Source organism: Abrus precatorius, unplaced genomic scaffold (assembly GCF_003935025.1).
Source record: "Abrus precatorius isolate BTA unplaced genomic scaffold, Abrus_2018 Scaffold9, whole genome shotgun sequence".
NCBI classification, from domain to species: domain Eukaryota; kingdom Viridiplantae; phylum Streptophyta; class Magnoliopsida; order Fabales; family Fabaceae; genus Abrus; species Abrus precatorius.
Window position 1 is genome coordinate 24,724,465 of NW_020874439.1, and position 23,105 is coordinate 24,747,569.

The 23,105-nt window shown below is 31.4% G+C and overlaps 3 protein-coding genes and 1 pseudogene across 3 annotated transcripts; 1 reads left to right on the forward strand and 3 right to left on the reverse strand.

The window, feature by feature from the left end:
• Positions 1-4,493: 4,493 nt before the first annotated feature.
• Positions 4,494-7,333, forward strand: LOC113849885 (probable WRKY transcription factor 53). The gene is made up of 3 exons (XM_027480107.1): positions 4,494-5,239; positions 5,349-5,477; positions 6,329-7,333. The coding sequence occupies exons 1-3, from the start codon at positions 4,881-4,883 to the stop codon at positions 6,975-6,977; spliced, it is 1,137 nt and encodes a 378-aa protein (XP_027335908.1). The 5' UTR covers positions 4,494-4,880; the 3' UTR covers positions 6,978-7,333.
• Positions 7,334-11,511: 4,178 nt separating this feature from the next.
• Positions 11,512-13,794, reverse strand: LOC113851085 (annotated as a pseudogene).
• Positions 13,795-15,114: 1,320 nt separating this feature from the next.
• LOC113849883 (hydroquinone glucosyltransferase-like) lies at positions 15,115-16,566 on the reverse strand. The gene has a single exon (XM_027480105.1). The coding sequence runs from the start codon at positions 16,558-16,560 to the stop codon at positions 15,115-15,117; it is 1,446 nt and encodes a 481-aa protein (XP_027335906.1). The 5' UTR covers positions 16,561-16,566.
• A 4,815-nt stretch (positions 16,567-21,381) lies between these two features.
• LOC113851086 (hydroquinone glucosyltransferase-like) lies at positions 21,382-22,812 on the reverse strand. The gene has a single exon (XM_027481572.1). It carries the CDS (start codon positions 22,810-22,812, stop codon positions 21,382-21,384), a length of 1,431 nt encoding a protein of 476 aa, XP_027337373.1.
• Positions 22,813-23,105: the final 293 nt, after the last annotated feature.

The following is a 23,105-nucleotide window of genomic DNA, read 5'->3' on the forward strand; positions in this document are numbered from 1 at the left end:
TTATAATCTTATTAAAGAGTTTGAACAATCTTATATTGATAATGAACATAATAATTTTATATATAAGATAATTTTAATAATGTTTATGAATTTTATTTTTTTTATATCTGAAAAGAGGGGCTAATTAAGTCCTCACCCAAATTATTATTTAAGAGAAATTATATTCTCCTAAACAAATATAAATATGTTTTCTTTCTTCTCTCTATCCATTTTTCTCATTTATGTTGAAATATAACTTTCCCATACCAAATTATTGATATGTTGACACACGTTGTGAAATCCTTTAACATATATGTGATGAAATTTTACAATTATTTAGCAGCAGACGGAGAAGTATGAAAATTCAAATCTATAGAAAATTCAAGGAAATGGCAAACGTTAATATGAACCCATTGTTCACTTCCATGCATCTAGAACCATATCTTGAAAATTTCAACTGGTTGGACCATGGGCACATCCATACGTGGCTGCTTGTGTTCTGTAATGCCCAACGCTTTTCTAATTAGCGTTTGGTACCACTGGTTTAACCCTAGAAAATAAAAATGTTAAACCCTGAAGCTAGAAGACAAAACATTCAAGGACCAAAAGCTTACGCGGTTCTAGTACTAAAATAAGCGACAAAACCTTCATAACACATCACACAGTAACACTCTTTCTCGCTTTCACTTTCCACAAAATAACCTGGCAGTTTCTTCATGGAAAATTTGCACCCCCGTCTTCGTCCTGTTTTTATTATTATTATCATCGTTGATGGCTTAATATTATTTATTAAATTTGAATTATTTTATATTATTGAATATAAAAAACAATTACAAAAAATCTTTAATAATAAACTCATTCATTATACCTAAGTATACGATGGATAAAAATAAAAAATATATAAATTTATTAAAATTAATTATTTTTGTTTAATATGATCGTATCATATTAATATATATTATAAAAGGATCAAAATTCTTATTTTTTATTTGCTCAAGATTATAAACAATGTGATCCAAATCATGACGCGTTGAAGTCAAATACGATGGGTCTCATTTTCAGATTATATGTTATAAATTTCGTTTGAATTCATATCTGTTCCATATAAATAGAAATGTATATCGTCAGTGCCAATCAAAGCGCAATCACGATCAAAGAACAAAAATTCGTTTAAACCTTTGATTATTTACCCAAAAGAGTAATTAAAAGTAAGTGGTTAATCTAGTTAAACTCAACCTTTTCATTTTAAACTTAATATATCGTCAATAATATATATGAATTAAATTTTTACAACATTTGCTATATTTTTACACGTCGCAATTTAACTGGGACTACGTCAAAGATCACAAGTTTGTGTTTTAAATGGTCGCAGAAGAAGAGATTTATTACCGAGTATGAGTAATAGTTAACAACAGTTTGATCTGTATGAGTATTAGTATAGACATTGTAGTAATTAATAATAATATATGCATAAATTATAGTTACAACAATTTTAAAGTTTACTTTAGCTAACTAAAAATAAGATTTGTTACAAAAATCATATTTATTATATTAAATTTATAAAATATAATAAATATTTTTTAATAGAATTTTATTATTAATAATTATTTAAATTTTAAATATTGAACTTATTATTTTCTTAAATTAAAATATTTAATTAAGCAATTAATAAAACGTATCTTAGAAATGTAAAATAAACATGATACGTATGTTAGGTTAAACATTTATTTCGTACCATTCTGGAATTCAATTTCAAAGTGTAACGTATCTTTTTTAGTGCGATATTAATTGAATTTGAAATATTAACCATGACTCTTAAATATTATGTGTCTAAATTATTATTTAACAATTAAATATTTTAATGTATAAATATTATAATATAATATTATATGTATCATATATGTTATAAGTTTAAACTCTAATAAGATGTTTGTTTTATCTATTAAAGATATTCAATTGTTAATTTTATTTATATCTAGTAAGATGTTATCGTATTATATGAATATTTTAAAATTTATATAAAATTAAAAATATAAATATATAAGAGATAAAAATATTACTATTATTAAATAGTTGTAATTTTATGTAACAAAAGAAAGACTATAATCAGAAATGTTTTAATTTATTAAAAAGTTATATATCATTATGATGAAAAAAAATTTAAATTAAAAACTAAATATAAAAATATAATTATAATGCAAATTTTTATACGCTAAATTAATTATATATTTTGCTTTGAAATGATAATGATATGTTTAAGTTGTTAAGAGAAAAGAGTTAATTTATTTACTTTTATTAATTTTGAATGATAGCGAAAATTTCGGTGATTTCGTGTATTGAAAAAAAAAATTTGAAAGTTTTTAAAATTAAACTTTATATACAAAAGCAAGAAAGTATTAACTATCATTATTAAATAAAAATAAATTTATTTATTTATTTAAGCATAAAGACTACGTTATAAGTTTTTAAAATATAAGAGCTTATTTCAAAACTAATAAAATGTTGGCATTAACAGAATTATTTTATATTTTTTGAAACAAATATTAATTAATGTTTTAAAGTATTAATTGAAAATAAAATACTAAAAGTTATTATTATAATATGCTTCATCATAATTTTTAATAGTTACTTTATACAGTTTTTATTAATTTTTTAACTAATATTTTTTAGTAAATTCCTTTTTTCATAAAACGTTAATTCCTGGTGCTGGTGGCGTTCAATGTTTAATCTTTTGAGTGGTGCAGCATATTGACACATCGTCTAATCTGTAAAGTGACAAGTTGGCTCTTTATTTGTGTAAATATCTGCACTGTTTATATATTGAAAAGTTCATAACATTTTAAGGAATATCAACTTGGATTTGTTGGTTATTTTCTCATACTATTGAAAATTCTTAGACCTGTGTTGCCGTTCAATGCTTATCTTTATTGAGTCGTGCAGCACAGCGACATATAGACCATTCTACAAATGATAACTCGTGTTAATATCTGCACTGTTTATATTATATTCAAATCTTAATGTCATAACATTTTAAGAAATATCGTCTTAGGGAGTATTATAGACTTCCAATTGCTAGTATAAATAGATAATATTTATAATAATCATATAGAGATCACAATGAAGTTTCGCTTCGTTGAAACCTAAATAAATTGATCGTTTTGGCAGGGTGGATGCAAATTGTGTTGGACCCATTCTTATTTTTTTATTTTGTAACTAAAAGTAGAAAAAAAAAGTACAATTTTCTTTTCTAATATCTTAATTTTTACATGTACAGATTTAATTAAAAAAGTTATGTTAAATATAAATTAAATTGAACATTTAGTTAACTAAAATTTTAATTTCATTTCTCAACTTTTTTGCATTTTTTATTTAATTTACAATTCTGAATTTTAAAATACTTAAACAGGCCAACCCATAAACAAAACCTTGAGCCATTAATTGGGAGTCATTAGTAAAAAGAAGATGAGTTGGGTTACTTTGTCATTTGCATTGTTCTACTTGTAGTGTTTGTCAAGATGCATTCTCAGATGATTAATACTTATGTCTTTTTAATGAATTTTGTAAATTTAAAAAATATTGAATGTAAAATATAAATTATAATCAATATATTCTTCATCAAAATTTTACTTAAATGGGAGAACTAGTCCAATTCCAATGGAGACCCTTATCCAAGTGGTAATATTTCTCTGTCCTTTGCCGCTCAATAAATACGTATGTCAACTACAACACCCTAAAGCTGTAAGTGTTAAAATGCACATGTAAGCAATATATTATTAAACTCATTCCTTGCAAGTTATATGTGTATATATAATAAGGTACCCAAGAGAGGCATTGATTGGAGACCACATTGTATAACTATCAACATCAACGTAAGCAAAGTGTTGCACATAATGCCAACTCTACACGTCAGTTTCCATGCTGTTGAGTGCCATTCAATGCATAATTATAAGCGTTTTATTTTTTGATATTACATGATTAATTATATATATTTTTATTATTTTTACCTTTTTATTTGATATTAACAAGAACATTATCTTAATCATAGACAATAATGGTAACGAAAGAGAGAAAGAGAGAGAGAACGCATTGGAGAGTTGTAAGATATGTACCATTAAAATTAGAATTAATATATATTATAGGATGGAACCAAGAATGTTCAGCCCTTCTTCCGCGTTGTTGCTCACTCTCTGGTGGAAGGGCACATCACCGCGTGTGGCTCTCTTTCACTTTTCTTTACCCATCCAAGGGGTTGGGGTTGGGGTGGGGTGTTTTCTATTTCATATTTGAAAGAGTCAAATAATTCAATAAGCAAAATCATACATTATCCTTCACTTTTTCTGTCACGAGGGATTTTTCTAATGAAATATGATAAACCTCAATCTTAATCTTGAAGAAGGCCCACAAAAAGGGACCCATATTGTAGAAAACTCACCAATATTTGGACAGTCAAATCTACCTCTTTTTCCTTCTCTTTTCTCGCCCTTATATCCCCCCTTCCTCTCACCTTCTTTGTTAAGCAAGACCCTCTCTTTCCTATTTGATTCATAGCTTCACACTCTCATCATCTATCCCTTATATCTCCTCCAATTAGCACCAGATAACTCATCACTTCCCCCTCCAATTAGCACCAGATAACTCATCATTAATGATCCATTTGACATTTCATCATTTCACCACTTTGCCTATTCCACTAGGATTATTTCCTAACTTGTAGTTTCAATTCTCTCTTTTTTGTGCAATTTCCCCTCTTCACATTCTCTTTCCATATCCAAAGTATTCCTATAATCTTTTGCAATTCCTTAATGGCCAATACTAAATAACCAAAGTGGCATATTTTTAAGTCATATAAAAGCTTAGTTTGAAAGTGTAAGCCTTTGTTGCTAACGTTTCATCTCCACGAAATGGTAGATAACATGAAGTGTGAACAAGTTGGTCTCATTGATGAGCTAATGCAAGGGAAGGAGCTAGCAAAGCAGCTCTGTGATCATTTGGTCTCATCATCATTACCATCATCACCATCATCATCATCAACAACAACATCACCACCACCATCATCCCATGAAACAAATGAAGTCCTAATTGAGAAAATACTTATCTCCTATGAAAAAGCACTTGCCATGCTGAATTGGAAGACTACTGAGGGAGAGAGAAAGACCAAGAATGGTAGCATGATGGATTCTCATTGTTCTTTCACAAATGGTAGCCCCAGAAGTGAGGTTCAAAACCTTGAGGTTAAGCACAAAGATGTCTTCAAGAAAAGGTTAATGTCGAAAGTTAAATTGCAAATTACTGCTGCTTTTGAACTTAGGTGAAGGAAAAGGTTCATGGTCTAATTACAATCTGGGTTTGTTTGAATTTGTTGGTTCCAGAAAGACCTTGCCTAGGTCGACAGATCAAGTGAAGGTGTGTTCAGGAACACCCCATGATGGGTCTCTGGATGATGGCTATAGCTGGAGAAAATATGGGCAGAAAGATATTCTTGGAGCTAAGTTTCCAAGGTAAGGTTATTTTTCCCCTCATTTAAAACGTTTTTAGCAAAAACATGTATAATTGATGTTTTTTACCACAAGGGAAAATTGCATAATTTGGCATTTTGGTATGATAGAAAGTAGAAAGGTTCACCTATCGAGCATATTTTTGTCATTGGATTATTATTGTTAGTACTAGAGGCCCCATGTACCCCTCCAACAAAAATTTCGCTGGCCAATTAGCTAATCAAACAAATTTTGGCACGCGCTCTTGTTTCTTTGTTGTTAACCTTTCAGCCAAATAGCGAGCTAGAAAGAAAAACTGCTTTTAGAAAAAGACCCTGTAAAACTTATCCAAAGGACAACGTTAGCTATATTGAATTCACTACACTTGCAGCTTTTTAATAAATGCACAAAGTGTCATTACTGAGGCCTCGAGGGGCTAGATAGAAGGGATGTATCCGTACATTAGAAAAAATCTGACAATCTTATCAAGTTGCTGAACTTGTTTGTTAAAGTATGATGATGGTCCTAAATGCTTGGCAGCTCATGGACCCATTTTTGGTAGCATTTAAAATAGTAGTAACATGCTAGCGGAATTAACAACTACAAAATAAGGTGACAGATAAAAAATTGGGCTTTAAGATATACCTCTTTTCAGTTTTTGGGCAAACAGAAAATTCACTATTTATTAAGTAAAAAATATGGTCTTTTATTAGAGTTACTCAAAAGAGCACAAAAGCTGTTCAAATTTTGTGTGGCGTGCTGAACATAGAGAAAAAGGCGTTCTGGCATACTAATTATTCTAACTGCTGAACATATTTTATATTGAAGAAATCAATTTTCATGTTTTTTCTGACAAACAGTGGTTTACATTGCAGAGGGTATTTCAGATGCACATATAGAAATGTACAAGGGTGTCTGGCCACTAAGCAAGTGCAAAAGTCAGATGAAGACCCAATGATATATGAGATAACCTATAAAGGAAGACACACATGCACCCAAGCAAGTCACTTAAACAAGGCATTCCCGTCGAAAGCAAAGACGGGTTTGGGAGAAAACAAACACCAAACCCATCAAAAGAATCAACCACAACAAGAGAAAATAGAACAACCCAGTGAGACAATTTTCTCTTTTGGATCAAGTCTTGAAGTTAAAATGGAGGACTTGGAAAACAAGGAGGACATATTCCCATCATTTTGCTTTGCTTCTCCATCAATAGGATCTGAAAATGAGGACAAAAACATATTCTCAGATTCCATGATTGAAAACAATTTCATGGAAAGCTTTTCTCCTGCATTCATATCACCAACAACTTCAGAATCGAACATTTTCTGTTTGTCACCATGCTACTTGGGCAGCACTGGACTAGGCCAAAGTGTGCAAACCTCAGAGTCTGATCTCACAGACATAGTTTCAGCACCAACTTCAATCACCAATTCCCTTATAATGGATTTTGATTTCATCCTTGATAAGTTCGATTTCGACACATTTTTCCCCTTGAACACCCCAGAACTTTGCTCTTCATAAATTGTCCTCTTTCAAGTTAACACAATATATAGTTTGTGTGCGGATTAACCATGAATTTTGTAGATCCTGACTAGCATCATAACTGAGGGAAGGAAATGCATCATAATCAAATATTTTGCATAAATGAATGCAATGAAACTTCCCTTTCATGCTAGTTAAGTGAGCTTTCATGTACCTAGGTTGTAATGTGAAAATAATTTGTATGCTGTAGCTTTAGTCATTTGTGGATTCTCAGTTCTCACTTGAGTTGTTGTAACATAGTTATGTGTCTTCTTCTGGCTCAAGCAGAGCGAGAAATTGTGAAATAAATGAATTTTCACCACATATTTTTGCATCTAAAGTTATGATCAATGCATTATTTCACCAAAGAAGAGACAAAATTATGATCAGTGGCCTCATTGTAATTGACAGATTTCAGATTCATCCTAAGATTACCCACTCTGAGTTATAAAAAAAGAGATGCATATTGTCCCTTCATTGGGATTTGAGCCACAAGTGTCACAAACTCTAAAGGCTAAATGGAATCATGGTTCTACAAAAGTATACAAATACATAAAGGCAAAATGGAATTTGTATGCATGTTTCTCAAATCCTTATCTGTTGTTTGGAATATTTGTCAATTGTGACCCAAATTACCAACCAACCATGCTTCAATGAGTCCTAATCGTTGTCTGTTACTGTTAACCCTACTGAATTAAGTGTTAACCTTATTCTCATTTTATGTGACACGGGGCTACAAAAAAGTTATGAAAACATTATGCCACTCACATGACAATGTCTCACCACATCAAAAATATATAATCGACTTGACTCGAGTCATTCCCACTGATGGCCATCACGATTCTTGTCCCTTTCGCCTGAACTATGACTCTAAATGAAAGCATTATCAGATATTATATTATTTTTTAATAATTCAAATAATAAGATTCATAGAATAAAGGATTATTTAAATGGGATATTTAAGGGAGTATCTACTAGATAAAAAAGCAATTATTGGGTTAGGTAACTAACGGTAATCTAATAAAATTGACAAGAGGATTATTTCAAAAATAGATGATTAAGGACTAATTTAATTAAAAAAAAAACTATAGAACTAAGTTAAAATAAATAAATAAATGAATAAATTTAGTTTAACTTTTGTTATTTAATCGCGTTTCAGATGCAGTTCCTATCATCCTCTAGTTTCCAACAAGTGTTTTTTTGGTCAACTAGATTACATTAAGTATTGTCCAGGAACAATGAACCACTGTTTTTCTTTTGGTCGAAAACAAGTGTTTTATGTCCAAGAGAAAGTGAAGATTGCAATGCGCTACATCGACCAAAGCCCAAAGGAACACAGCCTGGGCTTTCTGGTATACCTTTGTCTTACGTTTAACGATAATTAGAATTGCAGTGATAGCTGAGTTGTAAGAGCTGGAAAGACACAAGCATCATCATGACCGGGGTTTGAATTCTGGGTCTAGCAAATTTTCACATTCTCCTTTCCCAATTTTCAATACCCTAACGAACAAAAAAAATTGATAAAACGAGATCATCTTCCATAATTCGTTTGTTTTAATATGATGGCTGGGATTTTAGAATCTGAAAACCGTCCTGCTTATTATTCTTTGGTATTTTCAAGAGACTAGATTTCATCATTGTTTAATAATAATTTTATATACATAAGTACATACCACTTAACCCATTAGCATAAGTTTACACAATGTTCTTGTTAATAGATACTTTTTATTAGATAAAGTGTATATTGATGAAAACAAGCCTAATGGGCAGCCTGGCACACACGTTGTAATGTAATTGGTACATGGGTTGCCAAAAATATCAAGAAATGCGCAGAGCCCACCACTAGTCTAGAAAATACATCATTTTACCGTAGTGATTTCAGGGTTTTAAGATTCTGTAAAGTGGGAATAAGCTATATTGCATTAAATACAGATATTACTATGTTTTTAAATAATTATAATTATTTTACATTTCAGGAAAAAAATTGAAGAGAGTCACAGAATATGATAGAAGTGAAAGATTCTTGTTGCATCAAGCAGTCCAGTCAAGGTTAGTAAAAATTAAAATTTTATTTTTTTTATTGAATTAGTAAATAGGAAAATAGGAATTTATACTTTGAAATTAGAATTTTCATATATATAAAATATATATTACATTAGTTATATTATTTTAGATTTTTTAGGTAACAAATATTATTTAAAAGTAAAACTAATATTTATATTATTTATTATTGTAAATATTATTATGTTAGTATAACTAAATTTTAAACATGCATAAATCTGAATAAATTGAGAAATGTAAAATAATTAAATTAGACAAATATATGAATTAAAATTACATGTGATTGTTACCTGATTAATAAAATAAAAAAATATTTGTGAAAAAATAAAATTGAAATAATAAAAAAGAGATCTGTTAATTAATAATTTACATTGAAAAAAAATTGCGGTAGTTACTTTTGTAAAAATATAAACAAAAAAATAATTTGTACCATAATTAAAAATAGTAAGTAATTTATAGTTCTGAAATTAGGAAACAAAATTAGTCATCATTTAATTTATAAATTAGATTATTTAGAAAAACAAAATAATAATAAAAAATAATTTCAGTGTAAAAAACGTAAATCTATAAAATGTTATAGTTCTATTATAATATACGTATTTATTTAAATTTAAAATTATAATATGTTACATAAGTAGTTAAATGGTAATGAATATTGAAAATATATATATTAAAAATATATAAATATATGATTTAGAATTAGAAGTTGATTGACACTAAATATAAAAAAAAAATTGTGATAGTGTTCAAATTATAAAGATAAAAATTCTATATAATAAAAATTTGGTATTTATTTAAAAAAAAAAGCTAACAAAATATGCATTTGAATCATTACGAGGGGGAGATTATATAATTAAGAATTAATAAATATAAAAAAATAGGGTAATACTGAATATTTGACGAAATTAAAATAGAAATAAGAATGAAGATGTAATTTATTCATCACAAAATTAGTAATAAGTTTATTTGAATAGGTTAATTTAGATTAAAAATATTAAACATAAATAGTTAGTATTTTGTAGTTTTCACTCTTTGCATCAATTAAAATTTATAAAATTAGTTTAAAAATTATATCATTACTAAACAATCTCAATTTTAATAAAAAAATAATATTTTAATTTTATATATTTTTTTTTCAACATATTAATTTTACATTTTATTTTAATCATCTTTTTATTTCTTTTAAATATTATATCTTCATTTTCTTGTTACATTATTCTATTCTAATATAAAATAATAAAGTGTTAGAAATTAATATTCCAACACACATGTCAAAAATTATTAAATTATCTTTTGGACACTCTTATTTTATTAATTAAAATTTTGTGTCGACATTTATTTAGCCAATATTATCAATAAAAAATAACTATGTTATTTATAAATTGTATGACACTTTATTATTTTCACCTATGATGAGAATATTTTTCTCAATCACTCTATACAGAAAATTACGTTCTTCATTAACCCTTTTTAAACAAGAAAGCCATGAAAGAAGTATAAGTAAAAAAAGAAAGTTTAATAAAAATTAAATAATAATAATTTTTTTATAAAATTAGAATACTATTTTTCTTCTTAATTTTTATACACAATTTTAATCGTCAAAAAATAAAAATAGAATGAATAAATATATTTTTTTAATAAACATTCACTATTTTATATGCTTAGAATAAGCCATTGAATAAGACTTATCTAAAACACGAAAAAATAGATTTGAGTAGAAGCATAGAAAAATTGTTGCCGTGAACTTACTTCTCATATTTTTTTTTTTTAGAGTCAATGTTGATTGAATGAACTGTAACACACACAACTCAAAAACTAAACTCAAATCTTTAAGCCCTACCCTATAGTAAACCTAACGTAGGTGTAATGATGATCTTACAAAATTATTATAGAATAGTTAGTATATATAATACTGAAAACAAATAATTGCATCGATGATAACACTAATAACCAAGACAACTTTTGAGCGCCAATACAGATAAGAAAAGAGAAATCATAAGGGAAAGAAAAGGAAAACTAAAGAAAAAAATTCTGATAAGCTTCTTCATCAACAATTGAGATTTTTCTTCTTTATATTGTCTCACTTTCTCTCACCTTTGACAATTTCTTTAGGATTTTCTTGCTACTTCTATTGCCTCACTTTTAGAGGATTTTCTTGCTACCTATTGACACCTGTGGTGTCATTTGCCTCACGTTCCTGGTTTTTTGAATCAACTGCTACCTGTCTAACTAATTCTGGACGTAGCTACGGAAGAATGTGAAAAGGCAACAAGAGAGACGAGCAAGAAATAAGAAGCGACTTCAATCACATGGATGCAATTGTTTCACTCTTCTCACCTAAATCTCTTGCAGCTGCCTCCTTAAGCTCTTCCATTCGATGACAAAGCTTTTTCCCTTCCTCACCTTCCATAAGGTTCTTCAAACACTCGCTATTTCTTCTCTTTCCACCGATCCATTTTCATAAACTATTGGTCTAAGTGCCACTTTCATGTCTTCTGTGACCAAAACGGCATTCATCTCCTGCTCGGCATGGATACGAGGCCCAGCCCACGGAAGGATCCTTCAGATGGAACCGCGATGGATCATAGACCCACCGGAGGATCCATGACTCAGGACTTGGGCCTGTGGGGCCCAATTCGGCACCCCACCAAGCTCCTCCCTTCGGTTCTCTCCAAAAACCCATTAGGCAAGAAATTAAGAGGGTCAGGGTCAGAATCCACAGTGAAATAAGAAGCATTGGGATTGTCATCATTGGGTCAAAATTATGATTAATAATATAAAAAAAAATTAACACAAAAATATATAAACAAATTTGAACGCAAAAATACAAAAGTGATTTTGCTCGCTCACTTTAATTATAGAGTTAGATTTTAGCATAAAAAAATGTATTAAAGATAGAAAACTGTAATACTGTGTCTGATTTTTCTTTGATACTTGAACAAATTTTTATTTTTTCACTTATTATTATTTTGTAAAATTAAATAATAAATAATATTTTTTATCCGATTATCTTTAATGAATTAATCTTCATTTAGCATAGATAATAATTAAGTAAAATATTATTTAATACTTGATCACTTCATATTATTAAATGCCACACTTTTTTTTTTAACAATTAGATCTCACTCAACCTGTTCTTTAACTTACCCTACGCAGTACATATTTTCTAGAGAATCGATTTTGATTGAATGCTCTATGAAACGAACAAAAACTAACAAATCTTTCACCTCTGCCCTCAACCTAACGCACTCCTTCGATTCATTATTAGAAGCTACAGATTGCGAAAAGGTATCCAACAAGAAATAAGTAGCAACTTCAATTAGATTATGCATGCTGTTGTTTCGCCGTTCCTTTAGAGCCAACTGAGAAATTTGCTTGGTTGAAGAACCATTTTCACCTAAAGCTCTTGCAGCTGCCACCTTTAGCTCTTTCATACGATGAAGAAGCTTCTTCCCTTCCTCACCTTCCATAAGGTTCTTCACAACACTCGCTATTTCTTCTCTTTCCACCAATCCACTCTCATAAACCTTTGGTCTAAGAGCCACTTTTGTGTCTTCTGTGACCAAAACAGCATTCATCTTCTGCTCCGCATAGAGTGGCCAAGCCACTAATGGCACCCCATTCAACACACTCTCAAGGATTGAGTTCCAACCGCAATGGCTCACAAACCCACCGGTGGATCCATGACTCAGGACTTGGGCCTGTGGGGCCCAATTCGGCACCACCAAGTTCCCCCCTTTTGTTCTCTCCAAAAACCCATTTGGCAAGAAATCAAGAGGGTCATGGTCAGTATCCACAGTGAAACAAGTATCCACAGTGAAACAAGAAACACTGGGAATGTAATCATTGGGGCACTTCGCAACCCACAAGAACCTTTTCTCACTCATTTCCAACCCCAAAGCAAGTTCTTCTGTTTGAGCACGGGACAGGGTTCCACCGCTGCCAAAACACACAAACACAACACTGCCACGTGGCTGGTCATCCAACCACTTCAAACATAAGCACTTATCCTCGGTTTGAGCAATGTCTTCATTAACTAGCGGTCCGACCGGATAAACCGGTGGTCTACCCGGTTCTTCCTTTAGCAACAACTTAATAACTTGGGGTTCAAGCTCTGCGAAACTGTTGGCTATGATTCCTTTGGCCAAACGGAACCGCTTGCAGTTACTGAGGAAAAAGTTATAGGTGTCGTCGTTTCGGTCTTGAACCGGGTCCATCAAGTCTTTACCGTGAATGGGAATGCAACCGAGAGGTCCCTGAACTCGCTATGAACTTCTTGGTCGAGTCGGGGTAGGTAAAAGACGAAGGACAAAGCCATGGCCGTAGAGGTGAAAAAGATGTAAGAGGGGATGCTGAGTTCTCCGGCGACGTCGAAGACGTCGATGCAGAAGGGGTCGACGATGAGGGCGGTGACATTGTGGGTGGCGACGAGGGAGTGGCGGAGAAAAGGGAGAGAGCGGAGGACGGTGAGGAAGATTAGGGTTTCGATTTTGGTGTTGGGGGAAGGTCTGAGAGAGAGACTTGGGGGAGGAACACATGCGAAATGGCACGTGACAAGGAGCTGAAGAGGGTGATTTGGGGCTTTGTCGGAGGGGTGCTGGTGGGTATGAAGAACTTGACGTGGAGTTTATGGTGGGCGAGTGAGTCTCTTTGCGAACTCAATCATTGGGATGAGATGTCCCATTCCTGGGCTTGGCATCATGGCCACTATGGGGGAAAGTTCTTGTTTTGATGTCACACTTTGTTGGGTTTCCATGGAATGAGTGAGTAATTAAGGCAATGTCGAACTATTGTTTTTGGTCTTGCAATTGTTGTGGTATTGTTCTTTGGGTTATGTAGATGCTATGCCTCGTTTATAACATGCCTAATAATTAATACGGGTTTTCTAAACTGCGAAACTTTCCGCAGGATAAAGACTAATAAATATACCACTTAACTGAAGGACAGAGTAAAAAATAATTTTTCTATGATAAAATAATTAATATAAATTAATCAAATAATATATTTATTAAAATTCATCGTTTGCAAGATTGCACATGTTAAAAAAAATTTAATTAATAAATCATTAAAAGCCAAAAGGTTTACTTACCGAGAAATTTTGTTGAATATATAAAATTAGAAATGTTCCACGACCGCGAGGTGGGTCTCGTGAAAGTGATGCTTTCATTTATTAATAATCTAATGTTAGATCAACCTCTAATAATATCTTATTTTTCTAACAGAATATAAGATATATCAATACAAGCGAAGGAATTTTTTACAACTCTTTTATTTAATTTAAAATTTAAAACTCTTCCACTTAATTTAAATTTTTAATTTAATTTATATATTAATAAAAAAAATTAAATTAAATGTAAGAAGATCCATTCTTATATATTTAAATTTAAATTTTTTATCAGCAGATACAAATATACTGATTGAGTCAAATTTAATAATTGACAATTTTTAAAATGGGATATTTTCAGTGCTAAGACCATCGCCTAACATTAGTAAACTACTAATAAGCCTCAATCATAAACACGCACGTGGTGCCGTCTGAAGATACTCATGTCCCAGTTAAATGGAGCTTGAGGATGCTTATACAGTGGATCGAGTTCTTTAAACACATGGGAAGCACTACTACCCTACTTAATTAAAGATGGACAATTAATGGATAAACAATAACATAGCACCAGAAAATTTTTCATCTCAAACATGACTTTGCCAAATTTATTAATAATATGATTAATTATTTATGAGTTTTGAATATTTAATAGTGATTTATGTAAAATATAGTCTGGATTTAACCTCTAAATCTATCATAAGAAGTACTTAAGATTAATAAATAAGGTGATTAAGTCTCATCTGCCACTACAAAAACACATTTCACTGTTCCCTATATTCGTTCCAAGGAAAATTTCAGATTAGGAAAACTTGATTTAGCAAAACAAAATATTAACTTTTCATTCACGAAAAAATTCGTACTTCACGTTCAGATACAATTCACGATAAGTGACTTCACCGCTTCATATATTGGTCTTCTAAATTAATATAATAAGATTGAACTTAAATTTATTCGGAGGATTTGAAAGCCACGTTAATTTGTTAAAGTTGTTTTGCCCAGCCACTTGAGAACCAACTGGGACATTTGCTTGGTTGAAGATCCATTTTTTTCACCTAGAGTAGTTGTAGCTGCCACCTTAAGATCATTCATTCGATGACGAAGCTTCTTCCCTTCCTCGCCTTCCATAAGGTTCTTCACAACACTCGCTATCTCTTCCCTTCCCACTAATCCATTCTCATCAACTTTTGGTCTCAGTGCCACTTTTGTGTCTTGTGTAACCAAAACGGCATTCATCTTCTGCTCCGCATAGAGTGGCCAAGCCACTAAGGGCACCCCATTCACCACACTCTCAAGGATTGAGTTCCAACCGCAATGGCTCACAAACCCACCGGTGGACCCATGACTTAGGACTTGAACCTGTGGGGCCCAATCTGGCACCACCAAACCCCTCCCTTCGGTTCTTTCCGCAAATCCCTTAGGCAAAAAATCATAAGGGTCAGTGTAGGTATCCGCAGAAAAATAAGAGGCATTGGCAATATTCTCATTTGGGCTCTTCACAACCCACAAGAACCTTTGCTCACTCATCTCCAACCCCAAAGCAAGTTCTTCCATTTGTGCACGGGACAGGGTCCCACCACTACCAAAACAGACGAATAAGACACTACCACGTGGTTGTTCATCCAACCACTTCAAACATAAACACTGTTCCTCTGCTTGAACAATGTCTTCATTAACGAGCGGTCCAACAGAATAAACCGGCTGTCTAACCCGATCAACCCCTTGCAACCACTTGATAGTCTCCGGTTCAAGCTCCGTGAAGCTGTTCTCGATGATTCCTTCGGCCAAGCTGAACCGCTTGCAGTGATGGAGGAAAAAGTTATAGGCATCGCTGTTTCGAACTTGAACCGGGTCCATCAAGTCTTTTCCTTGAACCGGCACGCAGCCGGGGATGGGGACCGGTTCAGCGAGGTCCCTGAAATCGCACTGAACCTCTTGCTCGAGTTGGGGTAGGTAAAAGGCTAAGGACAAAGTCATGGCCGAAGAGGAGAAAAAGATGTAAGAGGGGATGTTGAGTTCTCTAGCGACGTCGATGGCGTCGGTGCAGAAGGCATCGACAACGAGAGCGGTGGGATAGTGGGTGGCGGCGAGGGAGTGGCGGAGAGAAGGGATAGAGCGAAGGATGGTGAGGGAGATTAAGGTTTCGAGTTTGGTGTTGGGTGGAAGGTCTGAGAGAGAGACTTGGGGGAGGAACACGTGCGAAACGGCACGTGGCAAAGAGCTGAAGAGGGTGGTTTGGGCCTTTGAGGGAGGAGCATTGGTGGGTATGAGGAAGATGACGTGCAGGTTGTGGTGGCGCGTGAGTCTTTTGGCGAACTCTACCATTGGGATGAGATGTCCCATGCCAGGGCTTGGCACCATGGCCACTACACGTGGCAGTGTCTCTTCTTGTTTTGATGTCACACTTTGTTGGGTTTCCATGGAATGAGTGAGTAATTAAGGCAATGTAGAACTACTGCTTGGTCTTGCAATGGTTATGGTATTGTTCTTTGGGTTTATGCAGAGAGCTTTATAAGCAGCAAATATATATAGATATGTTTATGGGGTGAGGCTGAGTTTGATGAATCCATGGTTATAAAAACAGAAGAAAAGAACAAGTGCTATTTTAGTTTAGATTCACGTTAAAATCATGCCCTAACGAAAGTAGATGCTATGACTCGTTTATATCATGCCTAAGAATTAATAAATCATAAAATGGCCAAGGTTGACTTATTGTGAAACTTTGTTGAATGTATAAAATTATAAATGTTCCACGAGGTAGGTCTCGTGAAAGTGATGCTTTCCCTTTTTTTATTACCACACGGGACATCTATCTTACAAAGAAAAACGCTAGCTATATGTTTTTTTTTCTAATTACTAATACTACGAAATTTTTTTTCCAAATTTTTAATCTATTTTTATAAGTTTAATATAATAAATTTATACTTTTATAAATAATTTTTTATGTTATTGTATTTAAACTGTATTTTTTTTAATGTACATACACATACAAGATAAAAAAGATAAGAGACGAAAATAATAATAATAATATACAGTATCACCTAAAATTTTATTTTTTTATGGTTCAAATAACAAATTAATGCTTTTAAAATGTAGAGATCAGAAACATAAAAAAGTATTAAAACTAACTTAAAGAGAGAGATATTTAATCATTCATTTAGTAATAAATTTAAAATTCAGTTGATATTTATCTAATTATTCTAAATATATATAAAATAACTAAAAACAAGAAAAGAAAAGGGTTAATACGAAATATAATAGATCAAAAGACATTTAAATGAAATAAATGAAAGATAATAAAAAAATAAAAAATTTCCATAGAATACTTTTAATAAAAAATATTTATTAATATAGTGTGAGGTAACAACTTACGAAACAACTTTCGACGAAAGTGGTTTAGTAATATATCACTATCCAACGCTCTTAGTGAAAGAGTTTTAGTAATATTTAAATTTTATAGTGACTACTTAAAGCTTGAACACTTTATTTATTTACATGCTTACCAACACTATTATTTATTCACATGATTAACGAACATTTATTTTAAAGTTTCGAAAAAATATTGAGTAAATTCATTTGAAAATTTTATGCATAATTAATATTTGCACTGAGTTAATCTTAATTCTAAATTTTACATTAATTACAAAAAGTGTATGAATTATCTAAACAGACTAATCATAGTAAATATAACTTTACTTGTTTTTTTTGGTTGAATCCTTATTTAGAGGTTAAAGGATTAACAAGGGGAGGATAAACATTATAATTTTAGTTTATTCTTTTAATTTCTTATAAAATAAATGAACACACTTTCAATGATATTCTTAGTTGTAATTTATTGTGACGTATGTTATATGCAAACAAAACTTGCTTGCAACTTTTGAAGACGTACGATTTTGAAAGTCTCAATTATTTCGGGAGGGTTGGTATTGGTAAGCATGTGCTCGCGGCATTTAAATGCAAATGCATTTTTAATAAAATAATTAATACTTATTATATTTTAGTTTTATATTCATCTTTTTTTTTTTGTCTGTTTATTTTATTTTTAATGCTTGTGTCACTTGTCTTACTTATCATTTTCTTCTCGTCTTGAAAGTGTGGAAAAACATTAATGTTCGTATTAGACAGCCAAAAAATAAACATTTTATTCACAGACAAAAAGTTAAGTGTTATAATTATTTTGATCAGTGACATAAATTAATAAAAGAAAATAAACACTATAAAATGGGTTTTTTACATAAATAAAATAAAAAAATCAATATTACATATATACATTAAAATAAAAAATTTTACATAAATATCCTAATTTAAATTTTATGAAAGTCGATGAAAAAAATTAACTTCAATATCAGTATACAAATCGATTTAAATTGATTTTAGCAATGTAATAAATAAGTCGATTATAATCGTTTAAAGAAAGTTAATTATAATCAATTTTAATTTAAAAAAAATAATAACTAATATACATATTTAGAATATAAATTACGATAAATATATACGTAATTGAAAAAGTTTTGATTCTATCTTTACACTCTCAAGCTAAATGAAAAGATGATAAGTACAAATTCTACGCGTTATTTAAAATTGGGCGATTTATGAAATAGATACCATGATAATTCACAAATGAAGTAAAAAAAATTAAAATTTCCTTTACTTACTCAATTACTAATCTTACTCAATTACTAATCTGTTCATGTTATAAGGCATAAAAGTATTAGATGCAAGAGATTGCATATTCTCAGGTTGGTATTGTGTAAAGGTGAGGCGGTTGGAGTTTTCAGATATCATGGTATTGTTGTTACTATACTTAATTGACTTTTTATAGACTTTATTGAATGATGACATCTTTTATTCTTCTACATATTCTTGTCTCAAAATTAGTGTTATTTGAGAATTTCATATGGAAACTTCCTTATTTCATTACACTAAAACTATAATCATCACATAAAAATCCAACCTTTATAAACATTAAGAGGTTCAAAAATATATTTTATTGAGAAAAGTAACTCATTGTATTATATGTATTTTCAACTTGAACATAATAATTAGTTTTGTTGTATTAAAGACAGAAATATATAATAAATATTTTTTAGTAAAATTTTATCAAGATTAGTTGATAAAATTCATTAATTTTAATATTTTGATAAGAATAAAATTACTTTAGAATTTTAATTTCATGTACTTTGAAATTTAAATTTTATACAGTTTAGAATTTAATTTTTATATTCTTTAAAATATTATTTTTGCATTGATATTATTTAATAATTTATAAAATTATTATATAAAAATATTAATAAATTTAGTTAAAATTATTATTGTTTTTTTAATTTTGATAAAAAATTTAAAGAAATTATATAACTTCAACATAGATAGATTATAATTCAAACTCAAAAAATACACTTAAGATTAACTAACACAGAAATCGATTATAATCACTCTTTTGTAATAGAAGTTGATTATAATTGACTTTTTTATTAAGTTGTCAAAAATAATTATAATCAATTTTTATACTCGTATCTGAAATTAATTTTAATCAACTTTTATGTAATTTAAATTATAACATTTTTGTAAAACTTTTTATTTTGGTGCATATACGTAATATCCAGTCATTTTTATTTTATTTAGGTAAAAAAACCTATAAACAAATACAATATTTTAGCTTTTTTACTAACATGTTGCCCATTAATTCAACATCAAACCGTTAATATATTGTAAATCTTATTTTAGCAAGAGATCGAAACACTGATTAATTTTCGTCAACATCTTACAGAAAAAGGTATTCGGACAAATCATCTTACCCCTAAAAATATTTTAAATTCTGATTTCAGTTTTGATAAACTAATTTTTTGATATTAATCTCAACGTCTAAAAATAATTTAATTTCAATTCTATTTACTAAACAAGACGCCTTTAATTTAAATATTGTTATATAATAATATTTGTACTATCTATTCAATTTTTGTCAAATCACACTAGAAAGACGAATCAAAATTAATATTTTAAAAAATATAAAAAATTATAAAAACTAAAATCAAGACTCAATTTATTTTGACGGGATAAAAATACATTTAAACTAATGTACAAGTACGAAAGACATGAACGGTTTTGATCTCAACTTTGCTGTTGAGATACGTACTTAAACAAACGATTTAAATTTTTTTAAAAAAATCTCTTTTATTAGTTATTATATTTATTTTTTATTCTTTTATTTATTTTTCTCTTTGGGTATAGACTACTTTCCTTTCTTAGTTGTTTATAACACAAAATTTAATGTTATGTTTAAATGTAATAGAAAATGAGTAAAAAGAAAAAAAAAGAAAAAAGAAAACAGTGAAAAAGAAATCTGAAAGAAATGGGATGAAAAAAATGTATTGTTTCGATTGAAAAAAAATAGAAAAAAAAACAATAAAAAATTATTTTACTTATTTAAATGAATAAAAATAGAGTAGAATAAATATGTAATTTATATAAAAATAACAACAATAGTACTAAAAAATTTATGTCAAGAAAAAAATAAAAATATTAATATAAGATTTTTATTATATAATTTTTATATCATGTTAAAAATTTTTTTTATAAAGTATAAATTTTTTAAAAAAAATCTCACTATCATTTCGCACAAAATTTCACTATTTTGTGTGTAATTTTTAATGAATTGCTCAGAATTTCTTTTTGCAGTATGAAACAAAACATCTAAATAGTTTTTTTTTTCTACATTTTTTCATCTCTACATAACTTCTTTTACTAAGACAAACAGAGGATAAGTGTAATTTATTTTAGATTCTATTAATATTATTGAGTAGTTAATCAAATTTTATTTTTTTAATAATCTACAATAATTTGAAGATAAATACATTATTAAAATAAAATATTAATTTTAATTGATAAACAAGAGGGATAGCAGCTACAAAATACTATCTAAATTTTCCCCTTACTTACAAGCCCCACATCTAATACTTGCTCCGGTGCTGTGATTCAAGCGCATCTTAATGAACAACACAGTTCACGAAGAAAACAATAATGGGGAATGGGACATATCCTGTGTTGAGATCTTATCCAAGGACGCATCTCAAGGAAATAATTGCCCACTCAAACTCCATGTGGTGTTCCCAACACTAGCATTTATATAACACCGTCAATTTATGCTTAATTAAATAGAAGAAAAACGCAGAAAAGAGAACAAATGAAAGATGATAATTCTACTTTACTTGAGATAATTTAAGTACGGGCCACATTAATTTGTCGTTAATTTGTTGTGGTTGTTTCGCCCTTCCACTTGAGAGCCACCTGAGAAATTTGCTCGTTTGAAGAACCATTTTCCCCTAAAGCTATTGCAGCTGCCACCTTAAGCTCTTTCATTCGATGAAGCAGCTTTTTCCCTTCCTCACCTTCCATAAGCTTCTTCACAACACTCGCTATTTCTTCTCTTTCCACCAAACCATTCGCACGAACATTTGGTCTAAGAGCCACTTTTATGTCTTCTGTGACCAAAACAGCATTCATCTTCTGCTCCGCATAGAGTGGCCAAGCAACTAAAGGCACCCCATTCACCACACTCTCAAGGATTGAGTTCCAACCGCAATGGCTCACAAACCCACCGGTGGATCCATGACTCAGGACTTGGGCCTGTGGGGCCCAATTTGGCACCACCAAGCTCCTCCCTTCGGTTCTCTCCAAAAACCCATTGGGCAAGAAATCAAGAGGGTCAGGGTCAGAATCCACAGTGAAATAAGAAGCATTGGGAATGTAATCATCGGGGCACTTCGCAACCCACAAGAACCTTTTCTCACTCATTTCCAACCCCAAAGCAAGTTCTTCTGTTTGTGCACGAGACAGGGTTCCACCGCTGCCAAAACACACAAACACAACACTGCCACGTGGCTGCTCATCCAACCACTTCAAACATAAACACTGTTCCTCAGTTTGAGCAATGTCTTCATTAACTAGCGGTCCGACCGGATAAACCGGTGGTCTACCCTGTTCTTCCTTTAGCAACCACTTGATAACTTGGGGTTCAAGCTCTGGGAAGCTGTTTTCTATGATTCCTTTGGCCAAACTGAACCGCTTGCAGTGATAGAGGAGAGTGTTATAGGCATCGTTGTTTCGGTCCTGCAAAGGTTCTGCAAAGTCTTTGCCGTGAATGGGAACGCAACCGGGGATGTTGACGGGTTCAACGAGGTCTTTGTACTCGCATTGAACCTCTTTGTCGAGGCGAGGAAGGTAAAAGGCGAAGGACAATACCATACCAGGGCTAGAAAAGTAGAGGTAAGAGGGGATGTTGAGTTCTCCGGCGACGTCAAATGCGTCGGTGCCGAAGGAGTCGACAACGAGGGCGGCGACGCGGTGGAGGGCGGCGAGGGAGTGGCGGAGAGAAGGGAGAGAGCGGAGGACGGTGAGGGAGATTAGGGTTTCGATTTTGGTGTTGGGTGGAAGGTCAGAGAGAGGGACTTGGGGGAGAAACAAGTGCGAAATGGCACGTGACAGTGAGCTGCAGAGGGTGGTTTGGGGCTTTGAAGGAGGGGCGTTAGTGGGGATGAGGAAGGTGACATGGAGGTTGTGGTGGCGCGTGAGTCTTTTGGCGAACTCTATCATTGGAATGAGATGTCCCATGCCTGGGCTTGGCATCATGGCCACTAAAGGTGGTAGTGACGTTGTTGCACATTGCTGGTCTTGCATGGTTCTAGTTATGAGCAATGGTGCTGTATATCTTGCACTAGCGATATGGTGTTGTTTTGGGGGAAAGAGAGGGACAAGAGTTATATTTAAAATCACAATAATTAAAATGAAAGACGTGTACTCCCTCGCTAAAAGAATGAATAAGATTTATCCCTGTAGATGAATAAAGCTGGGGACTGTTGATACCTGCATGTGTCAAAGATGTTTAGTTATCAGTATACTTCTATTTTGAGTGTGTGCCAAAATTACTTTATGCTTTTTTACCTTTTATTCCATAATCAACTCAAGCACAA

Coding starts and splice junctions, on each gene's coding strand:
- LOC113849885 (XM_027480107.1), top strand. CDS start 4,881: ATGGTAGATAACATGAAGTGTGAACAAGTTGGTCTCATTGATGAGCTA. Junction 5,240..5,348: donor AAAGATGTCTTCAAGAAAAG/GTTAATGTCGAA, acceptor TGTTGGTTCCAG/AAAGACCTTGCCTAGGTCGA. Junction 5,478..6,328: donor CTTGGAGCTAAGTTTCCAAG/GTAAGGTTATTT, acceptor TTTACATTGCAG/AGGGTATTTCAGATGCACAT.
- LOC113849883 (XM_027480105.1), bottom strand. CDS start 16,560: ATGGAAACCCAACAAAGTGTGACATCAAAACAAGAAGAGACACTGCCA.
- LOC113851086 (XM_027481572.1), bottom strand. CDS start 22,812: ATGCAAGACCAGCAATGTGCAACAACGTCACTACCACCTTTAGTGGCC.